General features: G+C 49.5%; 1 protein-coding gene across 2 annotated transcripts in view; it reads left to right on the forward strand.

The window, feature by feature from the left end:
* The first annotated feature begins 5,603 nt into the window (after positions 1-5,603).
* Positions 5,604-17,078, forward strand: part of XYLT1 (xylosyltransferase 1) — a 146,320-nt gene continuing 134,845 nt past the window's right edge. For both annotated transcript variants that reach the window (XM_015294533.4, XM_015294534.4), the window contains exon 1: positions 5,604-5,877. In XM_015294533.4, the coding sequence (XP_015150019.2) occupies positions 5,635-5,877 (243 nt within the window). In that variant the 5' untranslated portion in view covers positions 5,604-5,634. The remainder of the gene's footprint in view (positions 5,878-17,078) is intronic.

Raw genomic sequence — 17,078 nt, forward strand, 5'->3', positions numbered from 1 at the left:
ATATTTTAGATTGATGTGCATGGCATTGTTATTTAAAGCATCAACTCAGCAAAGTGTGTAAGGACACATGTTATTCAAGCCCTTGCATACACCACCAAATTCAGGGATCATATGTCCTTAAATGCTTTCCTGGGCTGAAACCTAATTCTTTGAGTTTACAGTGATTTCCAGATGCTTATTTGGGTCATAAAAGAGCTGAAATACTTTAATAGTTCTTCAGGAAAAGGTAGAACTGCAGTCATACAGGCAATCTCCTTCTCAGGCAGATGAGAAGGGAGCAGAAGCCGCAGGACTTACCACCTCACCTATGGCCTTCCTTCACAAAACCACAGAGCAGGCAAGCCATTACCTCCGGTGGCCCTTGCTGAAGAGTCATTCCAACTGCAGTGCTCCTACATGGCATAAATACCAGTTTTCAAACAGATGAGCCATGATGATAGGCACGAAACCACGTGTGTTCCTCAAAGGTGGTTCCAACAGTGTGTGCTGTGATGTGGCACAACTTGGCCACCTCTCCATGTATGTGATTCATGTAGCTGCAGGCATGCCAAGCAGCAAACAAACCACTGATTACATGTGTGTGCAAGTGGTCACTCCTTACGTGTGGTCAGTAGGAGCCACTGTTAAGCACGGTCAGCAGTGGGGCTCTGAGAGTCACAGGCAGCTGTTGTGATGCTGCTGATGTAGACAACTTGGTTTCATAGCTCCTTTCCCTCCCAGTCATGAAGTTCTTCAAAGCAGAAATCATAATGAGGTGAAGACCATCCAGATGTAGAAGATTATTTCCTCTGTCTGCCACTACAAAAGTGCTGTTAGTTAGCTAGCTCATGAGGATTTTCCTCTGGCTTCTGTCTCCATAGGGCTTCAAGAACCCACCTTCTTATCTTGTAAATAGTCAGGCTTATTCCCTCTAGCAATATGGTTTTTAGACTGAATCCTGAATGAATCTCACATCTTCTGTTCCTATTTATGGTGGTTATTTCTTTGTGATAGAAGATCTGGGGCATAGACAAGAGTAAGTGCTAGATTCATTAAAAATAATTCTCAAAGATGGTAAAGCATGTCTCGCCAAAATCATCCCTATGTTGTGTTCAAAATAAGTACCTAGAATGTGTTCCCTGTTCTACAAACTCAAAAGCTACTAAAATGAGAAATCACGTAGTGTGAGACTACATCAGATCTTTCAGTTTTAGGCAAAATGAGAAACTATGGAAATCTTCTTTATAAAGCGTGTTTCCTTTGTAAGTATTTTTTCTGCAGCAAATGATAGTGGTGTCTCAGATAAGAGCTTAAACACGTGGGAAATCTTGCAGGTGAGTGGTGGTAGGAATCTCTGCACATACTTTGCATTGGCATGGCATTGTGTAAATGTAGTTCCAAAAGCTGTTGGTGTTTGGAAAAACTGATGAATCACGCAGACGTGATCTCCTGTCATTCTCCATGCAAAACTTTTTTTTTTTTTAAATTCTACTCCCTTTGATTTTCTTCTTTTCCCATTAAGTGGGAAAACAAAATAAGTTAGAAAAGCAAAACCCAGAGTGGAAGCCTAAGCCCAAGAACCAAGGTCCTTCTGCATCGCTAGGAAGTGCAATCTGCAACACTCAGTGGCTGCCTCTAACTTAGATAACCCAAAGTAGGTCACCTTCATGAGTCTTCCAGACTTTCCAACTTAGTAACTCAGAAGGATAATAATACAATTTTTAGTTAATGAGAGAACATCAGAAAGAAAAACTGTAGGAAGCTGTGAACTGCAATATCTCCTTATTGAAGGCACAATGCCACATGGCAAGAACAGATGGGTAATCCTTTCGTGATTATCCTGGACCACTGGCTGAAAGAAAAAGCTGTCGCAGCACCGATGGCTGTATATAAAGTACGTATACATGGCATCTCCCCTCCCACTGGTAGTAAAATGTTATATATGCAAAAGATTATACAGAAAAAGGGACAATTTAGCACAATGTCAGAGGAAGTAATTCTTCCTTTTTTCCCCCAATTCCTGAAGTGGAGGAAGAAGTACTGTATATTCCACATCCATATTACATATATTATATGAATCGAACCCAGAAAAGTACCTGTTTTTCATCTCTTTGACTACAGTGATCCAGCAATGAAAATAAGGATTATTCACGTTGCTAATTTTAAATATTGCTATTGGAATGAAATGTTGCTGTAAAAAAATTGATTTCTGCATATCTGTAGTGACACCAAAACTCGTGTTTCCATGTTTTTAAGTAGGGAGGAGAAACTACAGCAGATTCAGAATAGCTTGCTATCAGAATGTACTGAATGCTGGTGTACAGAAGCACCAGAGATAGAGGTGTTTCCTGCACACAGTGGTGACATCTCCATGGACATCAGTTCTGCCAGTGTATGTGCTGAGAGAACATGGCCTTTGTAACCTGGAGAGGAGGTAGATATAAAATGAGCATGTATAAGTGAATCTTCAGGTTTTGTTTGTCTAAGAAAAGAAGACCATATATTAAAGATACCCATCTTTACAAAAATCAGTTCATTCCAGATATGCCTTTTCTCCCCTCGCCATCATAACGTATCTGCAGTCTAAATTTTGATGCAAAAGGGACGTGCCTGTTCTTAAGAAAAATGCAAATCTTCACTGTGAAATAAGTTAGTCTTTCGCTGAATACAGAATGTGCTTCTGAAGTGCTATGAGTCAGCCTGTGAGTTGGAGTTCAGATAAGCCGGTACTGTTCCTTCACCAGATGGACCGTGAGCTTTTCAGAGGAGAGGGAAGGATATTGCTTATTAACACTGCTCTAAACTTCGTTTATTTCCTTGTACTTGATTCAATTTCAGACTGTGTCGATGTCATAAGGAGAAAGAGAGGATAGGTACTCTGCAGTAAAAGATGTGCTGGAACAGAAGCAGGTGATTTGTTTCCATCGCCACAGGTCGGCCCACCTCCCCTCACACACCCCCGGGCTGAGTGCACGTGTCTGTGCAGGGGGACGGAATAGTTAAGCCAATTATCGGTCAGGATTTTACAGCAGATTTGACAACTCACAATAGTTATCCTTTCTTAAAACATCACCTCTTCGCTTAGTGGTAAGCGTGGTAATACTTTTCTAGGGCAAATGAATCCATTTCTCCTTTGTACTTTGCGCTAGATGCCAACAGTCTTATGGAACATGAGCAACATCAGAAATTTTCAGTGGCGGCTCTCAAACGTCTCCGTGCAGCCAGGTAAGCTCCTGCTGCTGCAGCCTGGCTCCCCTGAGCTGCTCTTATTCATGAATGTCAAAATAAGAAAACTCCATTTTGTGTTTTGAACTTCTGTGTCATTTCTCGTTTGAATTTATTCTTAGGATTTGTGCAATGCAGTTACTCCATTTTTTTGTGTGGGCTTTTTTTTCCTATCTTCAAATTCTCAAGAATCTCAGTTCTGCCTTTTTTTACTTTCTGGTTTGAACCATTATAGCACAGGAAAAAACTAGTTCAGTTATGCTGCTACTTATTTCTATCTGACTGTTTTCTTTGGCAACAGAGCAAGGATATTATGAGCAGTTAGAGGTCAATGGTCATAGCGTGGCTTTAAAAATGGATGCTGTGCCTCCTGCATTGTCCTTCCCAAATTTTACATCCCCTCTGGAAGTACGGGGTTGAGGAGGACGTTGTCAGAGAGGAAGCCTACTCCCCACACTTGCTTGCTGAGGCTCCCATCTGTATGCAGAAGACTCAGAAGTTTATGGGTTATAAATTAATGTGGTTTGGAGCCAGACTGAATTCCGCTTTATAGTACTTCTGTGGCATCATTTTGAATGCGTCTACCATTTCAGAAAGGTGAAGAGGACCCGAATGAGGTCCTGAGGCCTACAGCTCTTCAGAGCTCATGGTGCTGGTGTTCAGCCAGGTGTGTTCTGGCTCCTGGGCCCACGGCCTCGCCGGGCCCAAGGAAAGCTGTGCGGGCAGGCAGTGCCACAGCCACGCTCCTCTCACTGCTTTTGAGAAGGAATGCTCATCTCAAATGGGAGGCACTTCTGTCTGGCCATTTGTCAGTAGATTTGCTTAAGTGCATTTACAATGCACAGTTATTTGATGGCTCTGAATAAAAATTATCCATCAATCAATCCAGACTGTCCATCAAAAATATTCAAGAATACTTTGAAGCTCTCTAGCTTTATTTTCAAACAATTCACTTTGTTGTGCTGTGCGGCCAGCAAATCAGATGTGAGTGCAACTGGTGCACAGCCAGGCAGTGCCGAAATTAAGTTATACTCTTGGCCCATGAAGAGCAGTTTGCCATCACCACAGCTGGCAAAAATGGACATGGTCCTATTGCCCAAAGTGAAGGTTTGCCTGACCGTGAACGGATGGTCACAGGTCTTTGTGTTGTCTTACCTGGAAGCTCCAATGGAGCACTTTTTCCTCTCTGCGTGGAGATGCCTTGAAGGCAGTGATGCTGATTGAGAGCATATGTTGTGTTTGGGCCTGGTGTGGATCCCAGTGTGCTGTGCACGGAGCAGCTGCAGCAGAGCTGACGGTTGCACTGCGGGATGCACAGTGCCCAGCAGTGCCAGCGGCAGTGCAGCACCACTCCTCCTGCCTCTGCAATTCTGCTTCTCTGGTGTTTAGGAAGAGCAACTGTCCCCATCAGAAGATGGTGTTTTTCACCTTTGGATTTGGCTCGATTGCACTATCAGAGAGGCACTGTGTGGGCAGACTGGGACCCCCCCCCACTTCTCTGCTATCATCAGACAGGATCTTCCAAATTAGAAAACCAATAAGTACGGGAGAAAAGGGCACTGAAGTAATCCATTACGCGCAGTTTTTGTGGCAGCGGGCAGTTAATTACAGTCACCTGCGCCCAGGCCCGGCACCTGCTGTGACACACCGCGTGCTTCAGGCAGCCCTTCCCGAGCCGCGGGGCTGTGCGTGCAGCCGGCAGCGCAGTGCAGGGCACCGGGTGGGCACGGGCGGCGGTCCCGACGTGCTGTGAAAGTTCAGCTGTTTGTTCGCCGGTTTAATTTTGCGAAAGATGCGCATCACGCTGCTTTTTGCTTCAATCATTTTTAATGCGATCGGCCGCAACGAAACTGCTGGCGTTCCGATGCGGTTCTGCTCGGCACGGGTCGGTTGGAGCCGCCCGGCCGGCAGCCCCGTGCGGGGACCCGCGGCTCAGCCTCCCGGCCGCGCTCCCGGCCCGTTCCGCCCCGCCAGGTGCCGCCGCCGCTACCCTCCCTCGGAAGGTGGCAGTCGCCACCCGCGCGGACCCCGCGCCCCTCCCCCGCTCGCCGCGAGGCGCGGAGCCGCCTCACCCCGTCCCGCCCCGCCCCGCGGCGGCCCCTTCCCCTCTCGCGGGGCCGGGGCTCGCCCGCCGCCGGCAGCCCCCGCCGCGCCCCTCCCCCGGCCGCAGCCCACCCCTCTCCTTCCTCTTCCTCCTCCGTCCCCACCCCGCTCGGGGCTCGCCCGGCCTCGGGCCGACACGGCGCCCGCCGCCGCCGCCGCCCCCTCCCCTCCCGCCGGCTTCTCCGGCACCGCGCCGCCACGCGCCGCGCACACCTCCGCCTCCCCACCCCCCCGCCCTCCTCCCGCTGCTGACGTCTGGCTCTGCCCGGCTGAAAACTCCGCGCCGCGGCGGATGCGGCGGCTCTCGGCAGCGCGGCGGCGGCGAAGATGGTGGCGGCTCCGTGCGCCCGGCGGCTGGCGAGACGCTCCCGTTCGGCGCTGGTGGCGGCGCTCACCGTGCTGCTGCTGCAGACCCTCCTCGTCTGGAATTTCACCTCCCTCGACGCCGGAGAGGAGCAGCGCGGCGCCTCCGGCCGCGAGAAGCGGGACCGCGGCGGCACCGCCGCCGGCAGCGAACACCGCGCGCAGCCGCACCGCCGCGGGGCCGGCGCCGTGCACGGGAAGGCGATGGTACGTGCGGGAGCTCCGCGGGGCCGCGGTCGGGGTGCGGGGCGGTGCCGGGCGGCGCTCCCCGCGGAGCCCTCCGAGCGTCGGTGACCGCGGGCGCGGAGCTGCCGAACTTCGCCTCGGGGCCGCCCGCTCGCCGCGTGCCGAGGGCTCTCTTCGTGCACCCGTTTGCTTTTTTCACCTGAAACCGCGCGGGAGCCGCTCCCTCTCGCCCGGCTCCGCCCGGCCCGGTAGGTTACGGGCAACGCGATTTAATGTAACGATGCCGTTGCCCATCGAACGCGTAGGGTTCCTGAACGCGTTCTTTTTCCCCGCCTGTTTTTCATTTTGCAAACCGGGCCCGCTGGGGCCGCGCAGCGTCCGATTCCCACCGCGTTTCGGAGCGTTCCGGCGGAGCAGCGGAGCGCCGCCTGTGCCGCTCGCGCCGTGCTCGTGCTGCGGGCTGCGGGCTTCGAGACGCGAAGTTGTGCGCTGTCCGTTAGGATCGCGCGCCGCTTTGTCTGTTCCGGGATTTCTGTTCGCGTCGCGTGAGGGAAAGCAGCTGCGGGTCGGTGCTGGGCGGGAAGGGGCGCGGGGACCGCTCCTGGAAGGCAGCGCCGTGCGGTCCTCGTGTGCCAGGTGTGACTGCTCGGAGCCCTGCCCGGGTCGTCGCTCGTCTCTGTGCGTTGCCGTATGTTGGTACGTACCGCTTTGGGAAGTGTAACTATTGGAACTCCGGTTTTTCCTCCAGCCCTGCCATCTGTCTCTCCCGGTCCTGTCCTTCATCGTCTCATCTGCCCCTCGTTTGCCCGGAACTTTCCCTTCTGGGTCTCTCTGTGCGGGCCGATGAGGACCGTACTGCTGCAGGGCTCCATGCAGGGCCGGCTCCAGCCCTGCTCCTCGCCTCAGGAGCCCTCCTGCTCCGTGGGCTCTGGGTGGCCATCGGGAGGGCACCGCTCACAGCTGACTTGCAGACATCCCAGCCTGGTGTGCTGAGATGGGCACCCGGTGCAGGGCTGAGCTGCTGAGAGGCGCTTCCAGTGCTGGGGCTGTGTGGATGGAGGGCTCTGGGCACTTGGATCTGGGAGCTGTGACTCACTGCTGCGTGCACACAGATTTGAGTGGAGACCTAAAGATGGAGCACTGGGGTTCCTGGCGGAAGGCTTATACTAAAAAGCGTACCAGTTCTCCCCTGGTTCCCTCTGTAAGTGATGGGACTGCAGCACAGCATCCTGCAGCTGGCAGTGCCCCGTAAGAGCTGTGCTGTAGGTGAATGCTGTGCTGAGAGGGGATGATGCTTTTTTTTTTTTTTTAAGACAACCTCGTGGCACTTGTGGCTCTGCTTCACCTGCAAGCAGGGATGTGGCTCCGTCCTTAGAGCTGCTTGGTCAGGCTCACGGGACAGTTTGTGCAGTGCTGCCCCAGTGCTGTGCAGCTCCCAGCGCTCCCAGGTCCGGCTCTGCACTGCTCGTTGCACACACGCACATACCCAGCCCTGTGTGTGCTGTCTCCCTGGCAGGCCCACTTTTGGTTTCAGGCTCAGTTCACACGGAAACTGTTTAATGGAATTACACGAGACAGAATCAGTATGAAAGATGTCTTTTTCTTCCTGGTGCTTTGTTCCCATGTTAAAATCTAATTTATGTGGTGCCTGTGCAAAGTTGCTCTCCTTTTCAGCCCAAGTTTTGCACAGTTGATGTCAGATTGCTTTGCACCAGGAGGTGCAGGCTGTGTGAGCACGGCACTGCCGTTACACCCCGATGTTGATGGGCCCAGAGCCCATCCCAAGTGTGTTGTTTTTAAAGATTTCTCATTATTGCTTTTCTCACCTTCTGTCTGAAAGTTGCCCTATGAGGTTACAGTGTTTTTTATTTTGATTTTTCTGTTTCCAATCTACGTTGAAGACTAAAACTGTGGTACGTGCCTTACCCTTTTGAGTCAGACATCAGAGAGCAGCGCGAGGATTTGGTCATTTGTGTCTGTGGGAAAGGAAATGCAATTCTTTGGTGCAAATGTTTAAGAGGTATTCAGATGTTTTTGTTAATTGCTATCTGATCCATCTAGCGAGCCATCTCATTTGAAACATGGAATAACACCATACTGTGTGTTTTTTTTAAAGGTGCCAGAGTCTGATTGAACATGGGTTGCCAAGTTGGCAGGAAGAAATGATTTAGAAAGGAGCTATTCTGTAACTGAAAACGTTCCCGGGGCCGGATCTCCAGGCCGGCTGCATCTGGGGCTTTCAGTACTCATAGGCAGTTTCCTGCAGTTGTTCTGTATTTAATTAAATCAGGTGATAGATATCTTTAAGGAAGTATGAATTGTATCAGTAGCAGTGACTTTAGCAGGTGCTTGCCACCATGTGTGATTTTCACAGCAGTTGGGCAGCTTTTGCAGGAGCTTTGTGTGTTCTGTAGCACTCCAGCAGTAAAAGCAAGTGAGGATTCAGCAGCAGCTCGCTGCTTCGTTGGGCTCTGTTCATGCTGTCTGCTCGGGGTGCTGGAAGTGGCTGTCGGTGGGTGCTGTGCACTGGAAGGAATGCACATCCCTGCTGCAGGGCTGCTGGTGACGGAGGGAGGTGACAGCAGGCTCAGAGTGCCCGTGGCCGTGTGCTGCACTCCCCCAGCTGTAGCTGCACATCCCTCACTGCAGGCAGTGGCAAGGCTGTGTCCCACCTCCTGGTGCCACTCAGCCCCACTGTGTTACCACCTGTCTGCAAACAGAGTACCAGTGCTGAGGGAGTTTGTGTGGGGGGGATGAAGGTTGTCTAACCCTGAGCAGAAGTTAAGCTGTAGAGAACCGACCTGAGGATCACTGATGCCTCTCCCCTTTGTTTTCCTTTTTGCAGGGGCCATGTGGAGTTTCTGCTTCACATAGAAATGTGGAGCGTTAGGCTGGGTTTGTGCTGCCCTGTGGGTCAGGGGAATAAGCTCACGCAGGTTTTATCTCTTGTTTTCCCCCTGGTTTGCCTACATGCTGTGTGGCATCACTGGGTTAAGAACACCAGGAGCCTCGGGTTGCTGCAATGCTGCCTGTAAGGACTCAGCAGCTCGGTTAGCAGCACTGCTCTGCAGAAATAAATTGGAGCTTTGCATGCAGGTGGGTTCCATGTTGCACCTGGGTGTGCAGCTTCTGAGAAGCAAAGTTTTCAAGGGGGGGGAAAAAAACAAGCCTGTTATTTCACCTCTAACTTAATCTTTCTGCTTCAATCAGTGAATAGGTTCCACATGTTATAACACAGGTGATACCTGTCTCTTCATCTTCCCCTTGTTAATGCAGACAGGTGGCCTCACTCATTCCAGCTCTGATTGCGGGGAAGGTGCGAGGGAGCTCCGTTAGTGTTCACCCCCAGGACAGAGTGAGCCATGCCCTGCCTGCTTTCTGTATGCCTGTGGGTGTCAGCGGAGCAGCTGAGCTAACGGCCTGAGTTTGAGAGCAAAATGTATGGCATTGAGCTGTGAGGTGGCTAAAAATGATCCATTTCTAAGGAGAAGTACTGAGTTAGCTGTTAAGTACCTTCTGCTTGTTAATGGGACCTTAATCATGGAGCAGTACAACTGTTAACAATGGAAAAGGAGAATGGAGACTGCTAATTATTTTGTAATGGGAAGGGGGATGTGATACATCTGGAGCTGTATAATGATTTCTGCGAAGTCTTAGCACTTAGCAAGGCATGTGTTAATAAAACAAACAAATCTTTTCCGTAACAGAACTAATATATGCATTATTTAAGAAGAGCACTGGAACTGGCTCAGGCTGACGGACTCCTGCAGCAGTTACCTCGTTAAGGATCTTTCTGTGGGATGTGGGAAGGTGTATGGAGCGGATCTGTGTTAATTGGCTGTGCCATCTGAAGTCTCTGCCAGGCCGCTGGGGTGCTTTCTTGTTGTGTGTTTTTTACTGTATGATGGGTTTGTGCAGGTGTTTCCTTTAAATTAGAAGCATATTATTTCTCATTTTTCTTAGCGAGGGAAGACCAACTGTTGCTCTCTGTTACTGCTGCATCTCTCTGCTGTATTTTTCCACATGTATTGGAAGTCCACGATGAGTGATACAGCATCTTATCGGTGTCTGCTGGAGAGGCAGGAGTACAGTGAAAGCAAGAAGTCGGCTTAGTTTACAAGGGCAGTCAAATTATGTAACCTCAAGGATTAACTTTAATCAAGTACTTCCTGATTTTTCTTTACAGTGGTGAGATTAGGTTTGGGACATCACTGGAATCAATGAGAGCTTTTCCGCAGGGGGTGGGTGAAAAAAAGAAAGCAGGAGCAGAACAGGGAGCTGTGTTCTGACTGCTGGAGAGACACTGGGGAAAACTGGGGCCTGAGTGCTGTGTGCTCTTTCCCACTCCAGCCTTTTCGTTGGAAGTAATGTGTCTGAAGTGTGTTTTGGATATAAGACTCGCTCTTGGAGCTGTCACCGTGCCAGCTCTGGGTGTGTGGTAGCACAGCTCATGATGAGTAGTTGTGTTCTCAAGTGTTGTAGTCTGATTCTTAGACTTGGGAACTGTGGTCCTCCCTCATGGCTTTCAGTAACTGTGTGCCTTTGGGGCTGCAGTGCCAACACATGGGATGGCTGGGAGGGCTCTGTGTAGGAGCAGAGGGTGAAGTTGGAGTCCTGGATGCGTTCCCCTGGCCTCTGGATGTCTGCAGCAAAGCGAGCCATGGATCTAAAAGCAGCCTCTCCTTTTGGGGTTTCTAGTTCTTGAGCATCCAGATAACTGGATCCTCTCTGGTCTGTTAATTGTACTTTTTTCCTTCAGAGAAGCTGAGCAATGGCAAGCTCTGCCTTTATCCCTTCCATGTTTGGTGCCAGTGATCACAGCTGTCCCATTCTGAGCACTTAGGCTTGGGCTGAAGCTTGCAAACACCAGGCTGCTAATGAATGGAGAGAGCTGAGTGCCTCCAGAAGGCAATCGAGTTTTCTCCAGAACTGAATCTCTGCAAATGAGCTGGGGAGACCATGGCAGTTCTGCCTGGAGACCTGCTGTGCCTTGCAGGGGTCCATCCTTCCCAACCCCGGATCTGCTGCTCTGCTCCCCAGTCTGCAGAATGAGTTTGGTGAACTTCCCATTTTTGACAGAAGTGTTGTGGGCTGAAGTAATCAGATCTTGTGAAATAGTTGGAGGTGCTCAGCTAAGGCTGGGCCCAGCTTGCCAGCTGCCATTGGTTGCTGTGGCTCCACTGAACTCAGCACACCAGCTGAGGATTCTGGACCCACAAATGTAATTATCATTATAATAATAGCGTCAAACAAGTAATCATTATTTTTACTCTTTCTTTTCATTTCAAAATGAGAAAATGATTTCCTCTTGGATCAGTGAAAGTAATTTACATTAGGCACAATAATGGCCTACATGGAAATATAATCATTATTTGTTTGCATGGCACCATCTGGGCACGAGAATTTTTACAGACCTATGTAAGGAAGGGTCCCTGCCTGGAGGAGCTTGCAGGCTGGACGGCAGGTAGAGCTGATAGCATCCAAATGAGTCACAAGTGTCACTGTTGTGGTGCTGCCATCACCTACCTGCTCAGCACAGGGCTTCCACAGACTGCCTGGAATAGCTCTGTGATTGGTGTTACACAGCATGAGGTTGGGATGAGTCGAAGGGTTGATCAGTGGGGATGAATTGGGAATGAAATCAGCAGGAGGCTGCTGTTATAAATGGGCTGCCCAGCTGTGCCACTGCGGGTGAAGGAGACTTCCAGACTTCACTTGGAAGCAAAAATTGTGTCGCTGCCTCGGGGATGTCTGAGTGCTGTGAGCCTCTCCTCAGTGAGAGGGATCAGGCAGAGGGCCGAAGGCTTTCCTCAGGTTAGACGTGGTCTAGGAGGTAAGAGACCAGGCTTTGTAACCTGGTGGATGTATGAGCAGCAAGTGGTGCTGCCTGAACTTCTGCATGGTGTGACATTGCTGAGCTCATGCTTTGTGCCAGGTACCAGGTGGGCTGTATGCCTAAGTAGTGTGACTCCTTATTTCTGAAGATAAGGGAATTCCTGCAAGGGCCAATTTTTGTTGTTGTTTGTGACAAGGAAATTAAACTTCACCATTACTATCGGTTCACTATTGAAAAAGAGCTAGCTGAGGAAGCTTTCGTACTGAAGCGTGGTCGGCTCTCAGATGCTTCCCATGTATTTTGTTCTCACGCAGCTGCCCCCGCTGCTGCTCACTTATATTATTAGAGAGCATTAGTAAGTGGCGTGTTTATTTAAAACAATTCTACAAAGCCAAATGAGACTGCGAAGTTCAATTTAACTTGGATTTGGTTGGATGAGTCATGGGCACTCATTTTTCCTTCATGCCGCAGCCTTCGCGTGTCCTTCAGATGTACTTTTTGGTTCAGCTATGTTGATGCTGTCTGAGCATTTTTCTTACAGTTGATGGCATTCACTGACTTTTCTTAATGCTGAGTTCTGAATTTCATGCTCTCTGAATTTCTGAATGGTCTTTGGTTTTGCTCTTAAAGCCCGGCCTGTTTGTAGTTAGCTTTGTTCTTTGTAATTGCACACTTTGATTGAGGAGGACACATGGTTCAGTTAAAACGTGTTATTTTAAAAGAAGAAGCAGTGAAGGTCATGACTGTATTGACTACAGTGAAGCAAGTTCCCTGAAATTATATCCAGCTCATTGACCCTTACTTGAGAAATGAACAGACAAACCTGAAAAATGACATTTCCCTGGCAAGCTTTTAGTTCCTGCAGAATGAGCAGCCGCATGCCAGAGATGCACGGACGCTCCTCTTGTGGTGTCCTGGGGCTCAATGGGAGACGGCTGCCTGCACGGCGTGGGGAGCCTTTGACTGCTGGGTGTTGGCCAGCTTTGTACCCGGGGGGTTTTACCCTCAGCCGGGGTAGCATACTGGGATCCCTAACTAGCTGAGTGGCTGTCTGCTAATTAGGGTCATTTAAACCAAACCTCTGTGTGGGAGTGGGGTGCTAGTAGGGAGCTGCATCAGTCATCTTGAGCCCTCTAGCAAGCGTGGATAGGCTGGTGGTGATGCCACTTATGGAAAACAGCAGCTTATTGCCTGTAGAGGGCCAGATCTGGGTATGTGGAGGTGGTCTGTATGTAAGCCCCTGATTACATTGACTCGGATGCCCACAGGCTTGTTCATGCTCAGAACTTTCTGTGGAAGCTGACGCTGGTGCTGCAGTCCGTACCCGAGGGCACCCAGGTTCAACAGCTCGGCCTGCGGTACCTGGAGCCCGAGCAAACAAGCTGAAGAGGAGTCAGCGTAGTAAACAAAGCTGTTAGTGTGTACAGCAGGGCAGTAATAATACTTTGCGCAGCGGCTGTGCCTCAAATTGCTTGCATGTTGGCATTCCCTGGGACTGAGTTTAGTCACTCGCTGCAGAAATAGAAACTCGGAGGTGCGGTGTGCTCGGGGCGTGCGTGGAGCCGTGCATCGGCAAGGAGCTCACTTGTTCCTCCTTGGCAGCCTTACAGGAGACAACGTGCCAGCCTTCAGCGCAATATTTTGATAAGTCATTGGTTCCTATTAAAATAATAATTATGACGATAATTATAACTGTAGCTGGCTCTCAGACTGAGCAGCTGAGTGGGGGGTGAGGGGAGCAGGGCTGGGAAATACTTGCTGTGTGTATTTGGATCCTGCCCGTTGGGTTTGGAGCACGTGGCTGAGGATGCTGGGGTGTGGGCTGTGCTGCAGCGCTGATCCTCATCCCCTGCCTGACTGCTGGTAACGGGGACGTGAAGCGCCATAACCTGCCTTGATCGCAACATCACCCTGATAGAATGCTGCAGTAAGCTCTGACTGTGGCTTTCTGCTGTTAGCACAGCGTGCTTTGTTGCGCCTGCAGCTTTGCAACAAGATTATGGCTCTGGTCCCAGTGAGCCTGGGTAAGGCCCTGGTAATATTGCTGCTGCTTGGAGGGGTCTGTGCTGGTGGCAGCACAGCCATGGTGGCACTGCACTGTGCCTCTCTAATCCAGTTCAGCATTAGCATTTACACTAACTGGGCTGCTACTGCCTGACCCCCTGTGCTGAGGGACCACAAGTGATTAACGAGTACTTATTAGTAAAAGGCAGTTTCAGATCTGCTCATTTTCCAGGTTGTAAACAGAGATCTCCTGCCCTCAAGCTCCCCCACAGTTGCAAGGTATGGCATTTTTCTCTTTGGTTTCTTTTCAAGCTGGTTTTTGTGTCCCTGGATGCTGAAGAGAAGCAGGCGGTGTTGCTTGTTTCCTGGTGCTTGTGTGGAGCTGCAGAATGTCTGCATCTGGGCGTGCTGTGGGGTCTGTGGCCTTTTGCACATATTCAGCAGAATTTGACCCAAGTGTATTTCATGTGAAAAATAAGGGCTTGCTTACATATCTGGCTGTATGAAGACAAGAAGTGCTCGATGGGTGTTTGACCCCCACAGAAGTGCGATGTGCATACTTAAAAATCCAGCCTTAGACTTTCCCCCCGCAGTTCTTTTTTGTCCATTTCAGTGCCATCACTGATCTGTCAGACTACAAACTGTCTCATGCTGGCCGGTTGTTACCATGAGGATACCTCATTTTGCAGTTGGAGTCCCTCGGGCTTCTCACTTCTTAGCTGTGGGTGATGCGAAGCAGTTCTCACATCATGCACTTCTTTGTGAGTGCCTGCAGGCAGAGGGAAGCTGAGGCCTGGCAGGTCGGCTGGTTCTTCAGCAGCCCGTGTTGGGGCAGCGTGGGCACCTCTGCAGCTGGTGGGGACTTGGGCTGCTTCCAAGCGTCTCCAGTTCTGCAGTGAGTGTTCAGTGGCCACATGCAGTGCCAGAGGTGCTTTCAGTTTGCAGAGGGTGTGACACTTGGGTAAGTGAGAGTAAGCCTTCAAATTTCATGCTGTCCTGGTTTTAATTAACTTTTGGGTTTTGTTTCTAGTTGAATTATGAGACCTCTGCAGACTTTGATCTGAACTCTGCCACCTGAACAAACTTGTTTGGTGGTTGGAAGCCATCTGCAGCCAAGGAGCAAGGTGTTGTTTTGTTCGTTAGCAAGCTTCTATCTCGTGTTGCTATTTTTAGCCTGGTGTTGTGTACTTCCCCCTGCAGCCGGAGCAGTTCGTGTGCTGCTGGAGCCATCGTGGCTCAGCCCGGTGCTGCTGGTGGCACAGTTCCTTCAGAGCTGGATTCACAGCATTGGAAAATGAAGCACAGCAGGTCTCTGTTTGCTACTTGGTAATCTGGAGCTTCGTTATGGAACAGTGTTTGTCTTCTGTGGAATGAGTTTGTGGGTGTGCATTTTCCCTGCTTGCTGCTGTCCGTGAGCTGTTTGCATCCTGGCTTGTGGCTGCCTGCTCTGACTGCTTCCTGTTTGTTGAAAATACAACTTCTGCAGCATCTGTGTATCCCCACATGTTTGGACCTGTTGTTGTGGCTGGGATAGTAGAGGTGCTACAGTAGTTTGAAAAATCTCATTAGTAAAGTTGTTGGTTATTTTATTTTACTTTTTTCACTATTTAGTAGGGCAGAATGCATTTGAGTCCCGACACTGCTACTTCTTTGTGAGCAGAGATGTGTGCCCGTGTGCTGTGTTCCCTCCTTTGGTCTCCGTGCCAACTGATAGCAGCGAGAGTTGTCTGGCTGATGGGCTGGGTTCTTCAGGCTGACAATTCTCTTGCAGTGTTTCACTTTGCAGTATCCAAATGAAATGATCCTAGGGCCTGCCAAGTCATCACCTGATCGGGATTGAGCCCTTCTAATCAATGTTACTTTTGGAAACTCTTCACTTAGTGTAATGTTGGTTGAACCTGGATCATTATCCTGTATAAGCATGATGAGTGAGAGGCTGTTGTGCAGGACTGTCTTGGAGGCACCTTTCCCAACTGAATTTCAGCTTTTTCTGTGTACTCTTGTGGGAGACAGGTCTGTATGAGCTTGGGAAACTGAGCACTGGGTCTGAGCTGTGGGTCTGCATCCTTGCTGGGAGCTGCAGACGGGATGTGAAATAATGCAAGAGTCACGTGAATGCAATCACGTTAGTTTATGTAGGTTCTATATATTAATTTAAGTTGTTGGACTCAAATGGATTTTAAAATAAAGGTGTTTCAGTTGTCCTAAAGTGCTCTGTAATATATATACCATTTATTTGGTAGAAACTCTTCTTTATGTGGGTTTTATAAATACTGGTTCTGTAAAGCCTAAAACTACTATCAGTCTGATGTGATTTGTTGTATTAGGCAATAAGTTTGAATCAAAATACTGCATAAAATTCTTTCAGCTTTCCATGTCTTCCTGCTCTGCACAGAAGCTGAGGGCAGGAGACCGGCCTGGCTGGGTTCCTCCTGGCTGCAGTGGGATTCCTTGACAGTCACTTTCTGTTTTTAGTGGTTTTAGGAGTGCTGAAACTTATAATTTGGGATTTTTCCTGAAGGCCTTTAGTATCCTCCTGGCCTCGTTGGTTCTCTTTCAAATCATGCTATGTTAATGATTTCACATGGTGCAGAATTACTGAAGGTGCTCATGTAGGAGGAAGGCATTCAGGTGTGTGTTATGCTTGATGCAAGGAAGCATTATTTTGATGGAAGGTGTGTTGCATCTATCTGTACTGCATTATGCTTCAGCTATAGTACTTTCAGCCCTCTTTTAGGAAGTAGTATATTTCTGTAAAGGTTTACTTGTGGACTTAATTGGGTCAGCTTTCATGGGGTGGGTGAGGTTTCTGGTGTGTTCAGCATGCCTGCTTTGTCTTCAAGTTAGAATTAGAATCATAGAATTGCTCAGGTTGGAAAAGACTTTAAAGATCATCAAGTCCAACCACAACCTACCCATAGTACCCTATCTCTAACAGCCCTCTGCTAAATCATGTCTCTGAGCACCACATGCAAATGGTTTTTAAACACATCCAGGGATGGTGACTCAACCACCTCCCTGGGGAGCCCATTCCAGTGCTTAACAGCCCTTTCAGTAAAGAAGTTTTTCCCAATCCAGCATAAACTCACCCGGGCACAACTTAAGGCTAGGGGATGCTGCTTGTCACCTGGACAGGGAGCTGTTGACAACAACCATCTGGCTGTGACTTTGCAGCCAATTCCTTATCCACTGTATAGTCTACCCTTCATATCTGTCTCTCTCCAATTTAGAGACATGGTTATGGTGTGGGACCACGTTAAAGGCCTTGCACAAGTCCAGGCAGATGACAGCATTTCTCTTCCCTTTGTTCACTAATGCCATCACTCCATTGTAGAAGGCCATCTGGTTGGTCAGGAGTGACCTTCCCTTAACATCCCTTAAC

This window comes from Gallus gallus, chromosome 14 (genome assembly GCF_016699485.2).
Source record: "Gallus gallus isolate bGalGal1 chromosome 14, bGalGal1.mat.broiler.GRCg7b, whole genome shotgun sequence".
Lineage (NCBI taxonomy): Eukaryota > Metazoa > Chordata > Aves > Galliformes > Phasianidae > Gallus > Gallus gallus.